Source organism: Anser anser, assembly GCF_964211835.1.
Source record: "Anser anser genome assembly, chromosome: 20".
Classification (NCBI taxonomy): domain Eukaryota; kingdom Metazoa; phylum Chordata; class Aves; order Anseriformes; family Anatidae; genus Anser; species Anser anser.
The window spans coordinates 8,115,520-8,131,393 of NC_139741.1; the positions used below are offsets into that span (position 1 = coordinate 8,115,520).

General features: G+C 48.7%; 1 protein-coding gene across 5 annotated transcripts in view; it reads right to left on the reverse strand.

The window, feature by feature from the left end:
* Positions 1-2,442: 2,442 nt before the first annotated feature.
* CAMKK1 (calcium/calmodulin dependent protein kinase kinase 1) overlaps positions 2,443-15,874 on the reverse strand; it is a 93,974-nt gene continuing 80,542 nt past the window's right edge. For all 5 annotated transcript variants that reach the window (XM_083806031.1, XM_083806032.1, XM_083806035.1 and 2 more), the window contains 4 exons: positions 13,891-13,978; positions 10,866-10,994; positions 9,723-9,826; positions 2,443-2,874 (listed from right to left, as the gene is read on the reverse strand). In XM_083806031.1, the coding sequence (XP_083662157.1) occupies positions 2,802-2,874; positions 9,723-9,826; positions 10,866-10,994; positions 13,891-13,978 (394 nt within the window). In that variant the 3' untranslated portion in view covers positions 2,443-2,801. The remainder of the gene's footprint in view (positions 2,875-9,722; positions 9,827-10,865; positions 10,995-13,890; positions 13,979-15,874) is intronic.

The following is a 15,874-nucleotide window of genomic DNA, read 5'->3' on the forward strand; positions in this document are numbered from 1 at the left end:
ACTAAAGCAGTGCTCTAGTTACTGCTAGAGCAGGACATAGCCAAACTGTGATTTATGACTGTTTGGTCTCATTACCCGAGGCTGAGAACAGCCTCCTGCAGCCTCACCCCATCAACGCACCCCGTGGGCATTTTTAGAGTAACCCCAACAACCAGCCGGGTCAGCAAAGTTCTCCCCCTCCCCAAATTATTCTCACCGTCTGTTAAAAATACAATAAATAAAACCACATTTGCAGCCTTGGACCTCTTTGAGCAGCGCCGAAGTATTTCTTAAACCTCAGCAGACTCACGCTGAGGAGATAACTCCCTTTTCTCCTGGGGCTGCGCTCCTGCCTCTGTGGCCAGTCCCCAGGGACCTGGTTAGAGATCCCACTTCTCTGCAGCCCGCAGAAACAAGCAGGGTGGTCCTGCCGTTTCCTGGGGCTGCTCAGCTTGGCCCCAGGTGCACAGCAGGACCTGCCGGCACCCTCATGATTTACCCCCAGTGAAGACCCCCTTGCCCCCAGGCTGGACTGGCCACGTGCACCCGCTCCACGCACAGAGACCGTCCCCTCCATGAAGGCAGCGCAGGCCGTCCTGACTCGTCCCTCCTGTGTTTCAGAGCCCCAGGTGCCCTCTCAGACCTGTCGAGGCTCCATCTCAGTCTTCTCTCCCCTTCGCCGGGTGCTTACATCTTCACTATGAGCCAACGTGGTTCAAGCACATGCTCAAGCACTCTGACGTGCGGGGACGTAGCGCAGCGCTCAGCGGGAGCAGAGCCACAGCCCCCGGAGGATGCTGAGCGTAGGAGCATGCAGAGGTGCAAATCCAGGCTTAATTTAGTGCGTGGATGTGATGAATCCAGCCCCGGAGCAGCAACATCTACAGGATCTAATCCTGCTGCTTGATTTAAAAATTGAAGGTCTCCTTGATGAAATACCTTACCTACAATGCTACTTCCCAAACCACGGGGCTTGGCCGATATTTACAGGCAGGACGTGGGGCAGAGCCCAGGCTGGTGGCTGCTCCTGGGGTTCCCGCTGGCACTGCGGGGCTGATGGGGACAAGCCGAGGGTAGGATGGGGAGGTGGCAGGCTGGGGACAGCAAGCAGAAGGCACTGGGAGCGAAGCTCAGCTGCAACGTTGTTGGGAAACAGACTAAATTACAGTAAACAGAATGGGAAAACCACTATACACTAATAATCCTTGTACACATATCCCCTTGCACAAAAAAAAATAGGGAACTAAAAGTCCCAAGCCCTCACAGTTAACCTAAAAAAAAGGTCTGTAAGATGATTATGCAGGAACCAAATTTAATTGTGTCCTTTAAATACAATAAGAATTCAGTCCCATCGGCTTTCCGGGGCACGTTCAGACCCTCTAAATCTCCAGGAAAAATATTGACATGTCTTTTGATGGATGGATGTCACTGGCTTTTACTCTTGGAGTGCAAGAGTGCAATTCCTGATTATACACAGTCTGTATAGTCAGCAGCCACTGAAGTGACTGCATTTGCCCTTTGAGTGCAATCTCTCACCTGTTGTCAAAATGTGGAGATGAAGCTTCTAATCCCAAGGTTAGAAGCAAACTATGGATAAAACAGCAGCATCAGCACGTGCATAAGAATCAGTCTTGAAACAAAATTAAAAACTAAAGCCTTAAGAAACAGAAGATCAAGTTTTGATTTGATCTCACTTGTGTTCTGTATCTTTCCTTAGTCTAAAAACCATCCACCAACGTTTTCCATCCTAGAGAGCTCTCCCAGTTTGGGCCATTTATCAGGAAATCAGTTTAAAAGCATCAGGTGTGCAATTTTAAAGGAGCTAAGAGATGAGTGAGAAAGGAATTCACCCTTAAATGACATGAACGCCAAACCTGCCACTTCTTTTCAGCATTCAGTACAACATGCATGCGCACAGGCCTGGGTGCAGCTGATGGAGTGAAATTGCGGCTCTTTGGGAAGAGCAATTTCATTAGCAGATGTCCCCAGTGCACGAAGCCTTTATGTGTAAAAGCACATCCCGATGGTCCAGATCTCTACAGCATCCAAAGGCTCCTTGCGGGTTCCAGGGAATATCACATTAGTTCTTGTCCTTTACAATGCTGCCCTGAAAGAAGCTATCGGTGTTGTCAGGATTTACAGTGTGCAAAAATTAAGGGATGAAAGGAGAAAAAAAAAGAGGATGAAAGGAAAAAAAAAAGAAAGGCAGAGAGATCGACAGTGCAGACTCCAAAAGGAAGATCTCATCTTCGTTCAACTGCTGTCAACAGATATTTTGCCACCAACTCCAACAGGAGCAGGACTGTTATACACAAGTGCTTTACCCGTGCATTGATTAAAACAGTCGCCCTCTGATATAAGACCTGACTTTGATGTCATTTTTTTTCCTGAACTTTGAAATAGAGAATGCAAAAAAGCAAGAAAGAGGTCTCCAGGGCGAACAACCCAAGAGACAACATTTGGTTTGTTGCGTTACAAATAAAACCACATTCATTCGTCAAGACACCCATCTACAAAGCTGACACGTGAAGCACAAGTGGAGAGCAAGGCACACATGGAGGAGCGCACGGACACCTCGCGTGAGGAACGCAGCTGCCCATGAGGCCGAGCCAGCCCTCTGCCAGCTGAGCTACCCCAGGATCCACTCTTTTCTTTATTGCTGCTCTTTTCCTCCTGTTTAGTATGCTAGGTTGGTTGGTCAGTTTTGTTTTTTGCTTTGCAGGCCCCAGACTTGGTGATGAGGGCGGATGTGTGCTAGACAACACCGTGATGGGCACAACAGCAGCAGCACGGGAGTGAGCAGCCTGCGGCACCACATGGCTTCAGGACGTAGCTTCATCTTCACACACGTCAGGCAGCTCCGGGTCCCTGCCTCCTTCTCTGCTCCCTTGTTTTCTACACGAACAGCACAGAAACAGAGAGGTTAGAGGCATGCATCCATGCAAAAAATAAAAATAAAAATCAATCTGTGTTTTTTCCAACAGGCAACCCGTGTCAGCATTAATGCGAGGAGGAATAGCAACGAACCAGCCTGGTGTGCTGGTACCATGTAACCAGCTCAGCAATACTCCAGCTTGATGCACTGCGGTGCTGTAATAGAGAATCACAGAATCACAGAATCGTCTAGGTTGGAAGAGACCTCCAAGATCATCTAGTCCAACCTCTGCCCTAACACTAACAAGTCCTCCACTAAACCATATCACTAAGGGCTACATCTAAACGTCTTTTAAAGACCTCCAGGGATGGTGACTCCACCACTTCCCTGGGCAGCCCGTTCCAATGCCTAACAACCCTTTCAGTAAAGAAGTTCTTCCTAACATCCAACCTAAACCTCCCCTGGCGCAACTTTCGCCCATTCCCCCTCATCCTGTCACCAGGCACGTGGGAGAACAGACCAACCCCCACCTCTCTACAGCCTCCTTTAAGGTACCTATAGAGAGCGGTGAGGTCTCCCCTGAGCCTCCTCTTCTCCAGGCTGAACAAGCCCAGCTCCCTCAGCCGCTCCTCGTAAGACTTGTTCTCCAGACCCCTCACCAGCTTCGTTGCCCTTCTCTGGACTCTCTCGAGCACGTCCATGTCCTTCCTGTAGCGAGGGGCCCAAAACTGAACACAGTACTCAAGGTGCGGCCTCACCAGAGCCGAGTACAGGGGGACAATCACCTCCTTAGACCTGCTGGCCACACTGCTTCTTATGCAAGCCAGGATGCTGTTGGCCTTCTTGGCCACCTGGGCACACTGCTGGCTCATATTCAGCCGCCTATCAACCAATACTCCCAGGTCCTTCTCCACCAGGCAGCTTTCCAACCACTCATCTCCCAGCCTGTAGTGCTGCTTGGGGTTGTTACGCCCCAGATGCAGGACCCGGCACTTGGCCTTGTTGAACTTCATGCAGTTGACCTCAAAGTTGCTGTGCGACTTTGCACTTCACTTGCTTGGTCTCCACGCCCTGAGGACAGAGCTTTACACTTCCCTGGACAGGACTGTGCCAGTTTTCAAAAAGAAAGAAACCAACAAAACCCTTCTGCCTCTGACAGCCCTGTGACAAAGCTGTCCTCGATCTCAGAGCACGGCGCATTTCCTTGCCAGGAGGCCAAATAAAAGCCCTGTCTTCAGTGCCCGTCATCACCCTCTTCAAACAACACAGTGCCCTGGGCAGGAGCGGTCCCTTCCCGAGGCACAGCGCAGTGCTGCGCTTGCACCCAGGCTCTGCGAGCACCCTGAGCTGTCAGCGCTGACGTGGGAGGGATGCGGCACAAAGCAAGCTGACACGATGTCCACGCAGCTGTGAACGTGGCAGCAAAGATCAAGGTGTTGACGCTCTGTATTCTGCACGGGAGCTGGGGCTCATGCTGTGAGGCTGAATGTGGCTGAGACTTTACACTGCGATGTTTTTAAATGGTTTGTTGTAGCTCACATTGAAGGTTGCTTTGCTATTTAACAGTTAATTGGATGGACTGCTAGTAGAAGGGTCTATATAACTGGTCTGAAAAATGATCTTATAAGCAGCCCTGGCTGAGGCTGGGTGGCTGGTCACACAGAACGAGTGGTTTTGGTCAGCCCAGAGCTGTCACAGGGAGAAGCGCAGGGGAGCTGCAGGGCAGCTCCACTAAACCACTAGATATTCAGCCTGAGCCCAAACTCCAAAGTTCAGTCTCAGCCTTTCCCAAATCCTTCTGTTACAGCTCCTTGTACATGGGTCTGAGCAGTCCTGCTCAAACCCAACCGTTTCCTGCTTCTTTCACCCCTCCCTCCCAAAAGGAGGAGGAGACACCAAAGAACAACAAATAGCAATAATAAAAAAGTATACATAAGCATTAGTGTCGCACACACACAGAGCTACGGCAGTAAAATTGCTCCTACAGGAAGGAAGGATGGAGCCAAACGCTCTCAGTACTGCACAAATCACACAGGCTGAGGGGAGGACACATATTTCTACAGCACCTAGGGGAAACACAAACACTGAATTACCTTAAAGATGGATGCAAATATATAGATGTGTTTAAGAGGAATCTGTCCCTGAGAGCAAAACAATGAGACAAAGGAAGAAAGTGATCATGAAGATGACGGCAGCAGGCAAGCGAGCTTGTATTTCTGCACCTAACGAGCCCAGGAAGCAGAGTGAAACAGAGGATGGAGCAGCAGTCAAGTTCACTTGCAGCCCAAAGGAGAGATGAGGATGGGCACTGGTAGCACTGGAACAAACCTGCTCCAGCTCCTACCACTGCTGAACGCTCCTGGCTGCTGCTAGCACTCTGCTGACAGCCATCAGCGCTTACCTGGGCCATGTCGTATGGCACTGCGTGTGTCTGGGGGCTGTGTGTTACAAACACGTACCATGGGAGCGCAGTGGCTGAGAGCTCAGCGCAGGCAGAGCCACACAAGCACAGGGTCGGTCACTGGGTGGTCCTCCTGGCGGAGGGTCTTTGCCAGAGGAAAACCCCTTGCCTCAGTCCTCAGACCGCAAGAATACCTACCTGCACCGCGGGGCACAGCTCTTCCCCAATGCACAGTTATCTCTTTAGAGCGACAACTGATGTGGCTTTTGGTTGGGTTTGACTGTTCCGACAGAATCTATGCGTTACCTACCTGAAGTCTTGTCGGGACTAGAGAGCCTGACACAGCACCAGCTGCTGTCTTAAGTGGAGACGCCTGACAAATTTAAACACAGCCTGTGGCCATTTTCTTGTTAAAGATGATGCTGAAAACCTGGCTGGCCTAGTGGGATCTTCGCAGTGTATTTTTGACCTGACCTATGTCAGCAAGCCCCAGGACCTTCTCAGCACAAAGCCCCCAGGAGGCAGGTATCTCTGTGCTGCTTTGGGAGAAGCTACTCCTGGCCTGAGACCTGGACCAGCTGTCAGCCACATTTTAACCAATTTTCCCTCCTGTCTTGTTCCTACCCTACGTGGTCACGAAGGCCTTATAGGTAGTGACAACTCTCTCACTCTCTGGGGAAGCCTGGAAGCAGGATAGGCTTTTAAATAGAGCCTGATCACCCGTGCAACCGCGCTTCATCAATAGCAGTAGCAGCCGTAACAGGAAAGTAAATTGGGTCTGTCAAAACACCGCGATTAATTTGATAGGTAGTAGTTGCAATAAATGAGCATAATAAAATGTAGTGAAGCCAGCGCTGACTCAATTAGGAGAAATCTGGAACAGGCAGAAGAAATATGGCAAACACTAACAGAAACCCAGAATCAGCTTTGGACACCAAACAGCTGGCTTAAAAAATACCTCCGTATTCTGCAACTGGAAAAATTAATAAATGATAGGTGTCTTCCACAGATGCTGGGTGGAACCTGGCCCTGGTCTGCAGATCTGCGAGGCTCGATGAATCCCTGTGACTTTTGGGAGATGCTGCACGACAGGCAGAGCTGGGGGTGACTGCCCCATCCCGGTGCCGCCTGGACACCCAGCCCCAGCTACCCGTAAAGTGAGAGCTGGCAGCACTCACGCAGCCGGTAGGTGTGCAGGGGTGCTCCTGTGGGAGAGGCAGGTGATGCGAAAGAAGAGTTGTTGAAAGGGGGCACCTTCGTTTTAGTTCCCTTCTGGCTATCTGGTCTATATACCTGCCATTCCAACAGGTGCCTTTTTAGCTTTTCAGTGCTATTAAACAAAGCTATGAACAACACCCAGCAGAGGACTGCGTTCTCCAGGTCTGAGAAGAGCTAAAAAAGCTTCCTCTCCTGACAGGAATAATTCAAAAACTATTTCAAATCACTGATGTCTTAATGGCGTCCTCTAAGGAAATGAAGGCTGTGACAAACATGGAAGACCTCCTTCATTGCCAGGACTTCTGCCCATGCAACTTCTGCAGGAAGCATTTCCAAGAACGGAGCCTGGCACATGCTTCATGGGTAATGCAGAGATCAGGCAGAAACTAAGGAAAATTCAGCCAAGGGATCTACTGTTTGTTTCCTCCTCTCTGAATCCTGAAGAGTGAGGTGGTCAACTGGCTCCTTTTTCTTCCTATCTTCTTAAACGTTAGATCAATTTTAAGGAACACATGCATTAGGCATCAAGCACCAAAAAGCAGATTCAGCTGTCAAAGGATTTCCTGCAAAATACAATCTCAGTGTGGGCACAGATACAAGGCACTTGACGTGCCAGTGAGTGGGGCTCAGACAATTTCACATGCAGCCCAATTAAATAAATTGAATGTGAAATTGGAGAGATTTTCTGATTTTTCTTACATAGAAATACAAAAAGTCATTTTCTACCTGTAACGGGAAGGAGATGCAATATTACAAGAGCTGATTTACCTCTCTAGAGACTGTCACTGGGGAGGAGAAGCTCTGCAGTGGAGGGAATTCAGAAAGCAGCTGGTTCAAACTCCTTGTGGACAAGCAGCCAGCAGCATGCCCAGAGAGCAGCATGGCTGTGATGCTGCCATTCTGACAAGCCCCACTTCTCGGGGGGTGTTCAACAAAACTAGGATGCCAAATGCAGTGATATCGAAACAGCCAGGAGAATCTGCACCCTCTCCTTGGCCTTCCCTGCCGTCCTCACCAGTGATGGATAGCAAAGACCAGGTAACAGCCAGCATGGCTTTGGCATGCTGCGGCCATCCAGCTGAGTGCAGTGTTTCTGCTAAACGTATGGGTCCCAGTCAGAAACAGCAGGGCCCCAGAGAGGGTTCAGAACCTGTCCTGCTATGTGTGTGGAAATGGTGCCTGACATGCAGTAACCGCAGATCCTATATGCTACAACAATATTATCTGTTCCTGCTAGGCCCTAGAAATGTACAGCCATCCAGGCTTAAAGTGCTGTGTTTGTTAAAATAAGTTATTTGTAACATTTGCACTGATATTAGATTTTATATGAATAGTAAGGGTGAATTAACTACAGAACAAGCTACTATGAATTAAGAACTTGATGGCATGGGGAACGACCTTAGCGTCTAGCTCGGTATGCCCCTGTGGAAGTGACACTAATCAAGAGAAATCACCGAACTATGAACATTCCCATTTAGACCCAATTCACTTTAAATCAATTTCACTAGATTCAACAAACCTATTTATATCTAATTCACCTTAATTAGATTGAACCAGTCTAGGATTTTTCAAGGTTTGAAATAATAATCCACATTCCTTGAAAAAACCATCCCTGCTGTAGCATTTAATAACCGACACTATTTGTTGAAGAGACCCAGCCAAGGCCTTTCTTTTAAACAGAAGGGTTTGGAGATGGGTTCTCAAAGCTCCAGTTGTGCGTGAATTAATTTAGGATAAAGTGAATTGTTACTGACAAAAACTGGCACTGATTGCATGAGACTGAGAAATTAAGTGCAGGGGTTAGCACAGCAGAGAACTGGAACATTCAGAGAACTGGAACACTCAGAGAACATTGTGTTTTTTTCAGAGCAGCTCTAAGCGCTTATCCTGCTGGGCAGAGGCCAGCCTGGCACGGCCGCAGACCAGTGCCTAACCTGACATGTTCTGGTAAACCAAGGGCACTTGACATAGCAGCACAACAGGGAAAATTAGATATGGTTTTCAAAAGCCTTTTGGAACAGTCCTGTACAAGAAGACTGAAACCAAACAATGAGTAGAGACAGGGAAAGACGCTGGTATTGTATAAGCTGAAAGGAACTGAACTATTATCTTTAGAAAGGATACAAAAGACAAAATGGAAGCATACAGCTTGTCTTGAAGGTCAAAAAAATATTTTAAAAAGTGATTAGACCTTGATAACGTGGCTAATCAAAATCTTCACAACTACATTTGATCAAATGAACTTTGCTTGTTCAGAGCAGATAGTGAAGTGCCCTTCTCTCTCCACACAGGAACCAGCCATAGCGTGGCGGGGTTAAGTTTTCCCAACAGCTTTCAAGCACCTCAAATGAAGATGGAAGGAAACAAGTCTCTTTTGGAAAGAGGCTCAAGTTTCTAGACCAGACAGCCTTGAAATATCAATTTAGGCATCAATTTGAAAAGAAGAAATCCTGCCTTGTTCTGAAGTAGCTGTCCTGGACAGTGGTAGGCATACGACATGTTTTTCTTCGAACTTAGTAAAAGTTTCTTCATCTCAGAGCAATGCAATGCACTGACCAGGGATGACAGTGAAGATATGGTCAGGGACTGGTGTCAAATTAGCGATAACTATTCTGGAAGGCAATGAGCCAAGGGAAACAAAGCGAGGACACATCCCTTGTGCTGAGCTTGCAAAGGAGCTGTGAATGTGGTGCTTTTCATACATGCCCCACAGCAGCAGGCAAGGTATGGGGTGGTGTTTTAACTACTGAACTGGTGTTTGGTATTAACTGCTCCTGGAGACAAAGGGCAAAGCCTTTACTGGAGTCTTCAATACACAGCTGGGCCTTAAACCCTCACCTTGAACCTGGGCCCTTAAATCCCTACACACCAGGGAGAGAGACTCAGATAGATCTGCATTGTCTAAGGTACAGTGTGGCACTTAATACCCTCACAGGAGCCTGCCGGGCATGGTGCTGGGATGATTTTGAGTGGAAAAGGACTGTTCTGGGACAACACAGCCTTGTTAACTGCAGCCTTACAGATTCTGCAGGGTGAGAACACAAAAATAATTGTCCCAGGTGAGGCTGACGGCCCAGCTGTCACTCATGGGACTGGTGGCCCAGAGTCCTAACTCTGAATATGATGGAGAAAGAGCAAGAATTGAGTAAAAGACAGCAAAACTCGAGTTGGAAAATGGCTTCCCTTACCCTCCCCATGCACCTTTAACCTGCATTTGTGGCAGAGCCAGGCAAGGCTTTATATACATACATTAGCAAGTTCCCTGGAGCAGACATGGACCTCTCCTCCCGTCTGGTCTGGACCTCGAATGGATTTCCAAAGGAGCGTTTTCTTAGCATGGCCTTCACTAGGATCTTTGAGGAAGAAGAAAAGACCAGTGAGAGCAGCAGGACTGACATATCACCCCCTTGAAGTTTGTTCAAAAGAGTCTAACAACAACTTCCTTAATAATTAAACAGACATCTGTCAGCATTACAGCTAGGGCATGAACCAGAGAAACCCACAGAACAGTTATTTCCGGGCAGTGTTGACATCATTCCCTTAAGCAGGGAGCTCAGACCCCTGGACACAAACCATTGCCTGCAAGAGTCAAAGCAGCTGCTGCTGCCTGACACTCCTGGTGGTCCAAGCCTGGAAGGAGGCAGCACCAGAGCTCTCCTGGGCTGCCCTCCCAGGGTGAGGGTGGGCAAGTACTGCCAGCTGCCACGTGTCCCAACACAAAGGGTCTGCTGTCAGGGAGAAAGGATGGTTTTCACTGCCCCAGACAGTTACCTTCATGCCACACCACCAGAGCTGTGAAAATGGGTGCTCATTGTGCTCAACACCTTTCTCCCTATCACAAGGAACTCCAGGTCTTCCCACAAAGGCACCTTAACCACAGGGAGCTCCCCTGACCAGACCCCCAGCTGGTCACACACAAACTGCCAGAAGAGCCTTAAGCACCCACCGATGGTGCCCAAGGCTGGCAGGTAAGTGCCAGCTCCATACTCTGTCGGTAGATGTCCTCTCCCTGCGTCTCTGGCCAGGTCACCTCCAGGTTTGGAGCCTGTATTTGGAGGCTCCAAAAGAGCTGTCTTGAATCCTCTAGATAATGAAACAAGCCACACCTGGGATGATTCTGGTGTTCTGGGATGTCTGATGCCAGACACGTTGGGTGTGTGACCCTACAGCTCTTATGAGAGCTCTTATGAGGCAGGTTGAAAGCAGGATTGCTCACATGGTCAGGCCCCTGCAATATTCAAAGACCCAGAAACTTCACAGGGAGTTGAAAGGCAAAGTTTCTCATGCCAGTAGCACACATGTACCCTCCAAAATTCCTTCACCAACTGAGAGCGTCAGCAAGGCATCATACTCTAGACTTACGCAGAGGAAGCGGTTGTGGTTTATACATACCACAGCTGGCAAACTGGGGATTGTCTTCACTGAGTTTTTCACCTCCTCCTCTGTCACCTCCACCACAGTACAGTGCTCTTCTTCCAGCGGCAGGGGCTCCTCCCCACTCTTGGTTAGCCACGGATGCACCTAAGTGGGGGGAACAGAGACAGTTCTAAGTCTTCCCTCTACAGCAGAGAGTGACGATGTCGGTAAGGAGAGGGTAATGGGCACAGCACTGCTTACAGGGGCAGCTGGCCTAATGGTTGCGCTCCATTTTCCACTTACAGTGATGCATCTCAGCTCCCTTGGAAATTGCTGCACTGTGGTGCTGGCCAGACAGCACCCCCTAAAGCACAGCATTGTCACAACCAGTGCCACAGTGGCAGCGTCCTCTGAATCAAGTCTGAAATGCTTGGAAAATGGGAGCTATCCAGAACCTTTTCTTCTTTCTCTCTCTCATGTGCACACATTTCAACTAGGTCTGTGTGTGCTCGCTACCTGGGATAATCAGGACCATTTATGCATCCGCACGAAAGATTTAAGTGCCTAAAATGGAGCACTCAGATCTGGATGCTACTGCAGTGCTCTCCTGCCTACACGAGCAGAAACGTGGCCACCTTGCCACCTGGATACCAGGTAAACCTCAACACACCCACACAAAGGAGACAGGGAAGTTTCCCACCAGCTCTCCCTGTCCCCTCCGTGCTGTCGCCGAAGGGAGCTGATGGCAGGGCAGGGCCAGGCTCTCTCCTATGCAAATCCAAGGCCTGGCATTTTGCGTGTCAGGGAAAACATCCTGCGGTGTAGCTACTGGAAAGACCTGCTTCACCTCCAAGATAAGGACTTGAATTAGGACGAATTCTCACTGCCAAGTGCCATTCATGTGAGTTGGATGCAGGTGTCCAGTGCCTTCTCCAAGGGCTTAGCAATGAGCGTCTCTATGGTACTTAAATTGTGTTTTCCAAAGATCATTAATTGTGCTCATAACTACTCTCTTCAAAGGCAGAACATCACATTCAGCCTTAAGCAAAACCTATGCACTAAGCCCATATGCCCAGCCGTATGATCCATGTTCCTCATATGAACAATTTGCTTGATTTATTTTGATGTTGAACAGCAATTCCAAACACAGACGGTAGAGCAGTTAGGGTATTTGTCCCTGCCTAACTCCCTATAGAATCTTACCATCGCCTTCTGGCTTTTGCTGTGTTTATTTTCAATGTGGACATCAGAAATTTATCAACTATAAATGATTACATACGAGAAGCAACACGGAGCTAATGCCCAGCTACACAAAAATGTTTGCAGTCATGTTAGTATTTTATCTTACATGTAAACAAGGTGAAAGAGAAAGAGGAGCAGAAGAGTGTGAAAACAGGGGAAAAGGAAAAGGGAAGAAACTTGGGGATGAGGAGGAAGATGAAGAGGAGGCTTGGAGCAGCTGCTTGAAAACATCTGATTGTTCATGGAGCCAAGACTGGAGCCCTGATGCCATGTGGCTTGGCTGTATGCTACTTCACAGCAAAGAAGCTCCTTGGGATTGGTCTGTGAATATGAAGGGAGTGTGTCATCTTGTCTGGGCTGCAGCAGCTGCATGCAGGCTCTCCTGTATTCTTTGGGTTGAACCCCACCAGCCAGGGCCTTCAGTGATGGTAGCAGTTTGGCAACTGTGCCGCTGAAGGTTGGTGGCCAGCTTGTGGCCAGATGGCACAGCTACGTCACCAGGCCTGAGCCACCAAGCTGCAGGAATAACCTCTCCCAGGGGGCCTGATATGTAAACAAGGAAGGAACCAGAAAATATTCCTCTATCAAAAAATTGACCAGGTATGCAAACTGTCTGATTTTTTTCTTTAAAAGTTCCTTCCCCAGTCATGACATGATTTTTTTTTTCACCTGGACTCATGTAGCACTTTAGTCCTTTTACCTTCTCCATGCTCTCCTGAAAAGCTCCCCTCCACTTCAAAGCCTCCTCTGCCACAAAACTGCTTGGCCATCGTCCTACATTGGGGAAAGGCACAGAAATGCTGCCCTCTTTCTACTGCCTCCCACAGGACGATTTCCGTGGTGGTGAACATGAGAAAAGCAGTGCTCGAGGCACTGAGCCCAGGGCCCAGCCTGGCACTATGGACACGTGCTCTTTCAGCATCAAACACAAGTCCTCAAGCACACCAAGCACCTTCCCTGCACAGCTGGGGATAAGATGCAGCACTCTGCTCCGTTCTCCTCCCCAGGAGTTCTTATGGGGCTTTGGTTTCCACATACAGTGCCTGCAAGGGCTGCCAAGTAAAATTATTTAAGGCAGCTCCGAAGCACTTCCCGTCAGCACTGGCTGTGGCCTCCTGGGCACAGAGAAAAGGAATGCCAGCTTTCTTCTCAAAGTTCAACCTTCCTACCATCATCTTTAGAGGCAAATGTGCTGGTGCTGGCCTGAGACAAAGCAGAACGGTTGTGTGCCCAGCAGGGGATGCTGAAGGGTTCCTGCGAAAATCTCACAGTGTCAAGCGGGTCCAAGGCCTTGGTGAGGGGTGACAGGAGGACAGAAAGCACGTGCAAAGGCAGAATGAACCGAACCCTGCAAAGCACCGTGCTCTACCCAGGCCTATTCATCCTCTGTGCTAATAAGCTTCCTTCGAGTAATGCTGATGGAAAAAAAATGTGTGTGCCTTGAAGCTGCTGCCACGAGTAATAGTGAAGGAGGGCACTGCCAGCCCCTTAACACTGGTCTAACGCTCACAGCGAGGCCTCTGCCGCTCGCCGTTCCTATGACAATGCTAATCCTCCTGGGGATTTGCTGAAGATCATGCAGCTTTTGAGTAATTTTAATTTAAATAAGTAAACAAGAGAGCTTTTGTCAATATTCCCCAAGCAAGCAGCAGCGACAGAACAGTGACACGCTGCAAAACGAGCGCGCTCCCTTTCCAAGGCAGTTTGCCAGAAAGAGCTCCCAAAACAAACACCAGGAATGGCTCTGTCTCATTAGGAGGTACCAAAGGAACAAAAAATCAGCTGAAACAAAAGGCTATAATATCGATGTCCAATTTACCTTAATTTCAGGGACTGTTATCCTCGTTTCTGGATTTTTATCAAGCATGCGTAGGATCAGATCCTTGAGCTCGTCACTTATCTGTGCTCTGAGAAAATAAAACAGCAATGTACAGTTAACAAGAGAAGTGAAAATGCTCAAGGTGTGCATAGCCCTTCCTGCGGTTACTTGTCAGACAATCTTCTCTGATCAGAAGGTATTTTCTCTGCAAACTGGCCCAAGAAAGGAAGGTCTAGGTGGCTTGGTGGCTTGGTGCCTTCTCAGGCATCATGGTCACTGCTAAGGGCTTCAGGTCTCCTGTTCTGCCTGCTAACATGGCTGCAGGCTCTCAAAAGGCAGGGCAAGGGATCAGGCAAATGGATTTAAAGACATTTTTAAAGACAGCACATTACTGGGGAATTTCAGAGGACAGATTCTGTGAAAACAAAGCGTTGTGGAAGGCAGAACTGGAGTTGGGTTCTGTGATACCAGGAAGGCACAACCTGATCTGCAGAACCTGCACCATGAGCTACTACGTGCTGGGACTGGAATGTCAAACGGGGACCTTTCTTCCCAGCTAAGCGTGCAGGTTGTTGGTTAACTTGCTTCCATGAACACTGACGGCAGCCAGTTTGGTAACTCAGTATTTCCTACCTTATAGCTCAGCCTTGGGATATCAAAATAGGGAATGAACAGATGTGACTAAGAGAGAGAAATGCGTCTGAGTTTTTAGGACCACTTCTAAGACTAAATGACAGACTGCCTGAACCCAGAAGCCGCCCCTATTCTCAAAAAGCCCTTGGTCCTACTGTCTCTCCTGCAGTCTTTCTTATCCAAAGACTTCGCTGACTTCTGTTGCTAGTGATGCAGGCGACTTCTTTAAACACACGCGGTCTGTATGACCAAAGTGCTACTGACATAAAATGCCAGCATGTGACAGAAGTGCATTAGGCTGTTGAAGGTCTGTATCACAAATGACTTGCAGGGAGAAGGGATCTGGCAGCACGAAATGCCATTCCCCAGCAGGGCTGGATTTCAGTGCTACCATCAGATTCAAAACACTGATGAGAACCAGGTGCTGTGCCCACCTCCTCCGTGCCTTCCTCAAGAAGAAGAAAGAATAAACTACCATAAACCTAAATGAAGGCCAAATCACAGTAAGGGATATTTTAGTTTGATGGAAACAGAGCTGCTGTTCAATAATTTATGAATACTTTATGTGCACTTGGGCTACGGCATCCTTAACAAACAACCCCAAGGGAACACTGCTCGTTCAGTGGGAAAGGGCAGAGGGTGGGTACAATATAGCCCATACAAGGAGAACGGCAGGAGGAGTCCTGAGAGACTTCCCATGTCCTCGGCTGCACCTCAAGTGACAATTTAGGTGGGAATGGGAAAAGCTGTGCTGCTTGAGATGAGATCCAGGCACAGAGGAGCAGCCACGGAGGGCGGCAGTGCCTGTAGCAGGTCGGAATAAACAGGCTCCGCACGGAGACAGCAGTGCGACGGCGTTTGTTAAACACTTAACAGCAGACCTGTGCCAAAACAGCAACAGCTTAACAGCAACATAAGGTTATATTTTAAGATTATATAATCACCTAACGAGTTTGGTTACCAGACTGATTTCTACGCAGCAGGACTGATGCCACAAGGAAAAGGCCCGTGAACAAGATCACCGAGTCCCACGTGGGTTATAGGTAGGTAACGGGCTGCCTTACCCTGCTTCTGTTTTCCCTTCTCTCCGTTTTGCCAGGGTGCACGTTGTACCCAACAGCATTTTTCCTTTGAAGAGCCTGTGTTATCTGGAATTTGTCAGAATTTGTCCTGTAACAGCTCTCAGGAAGATGCCAGGCACCACAGAGCTCAGCACCTAGCTGGGAGGGCTGCCAACCCCATACATCATTTTGCAGGGTGCCCACAGGCACCAAGGGCAGAGAACATTGTCCTGAACTTCAGCACCTCACCAGCAGGAACGAGGCACAGCTTCTGGCTCTCTCAATACATG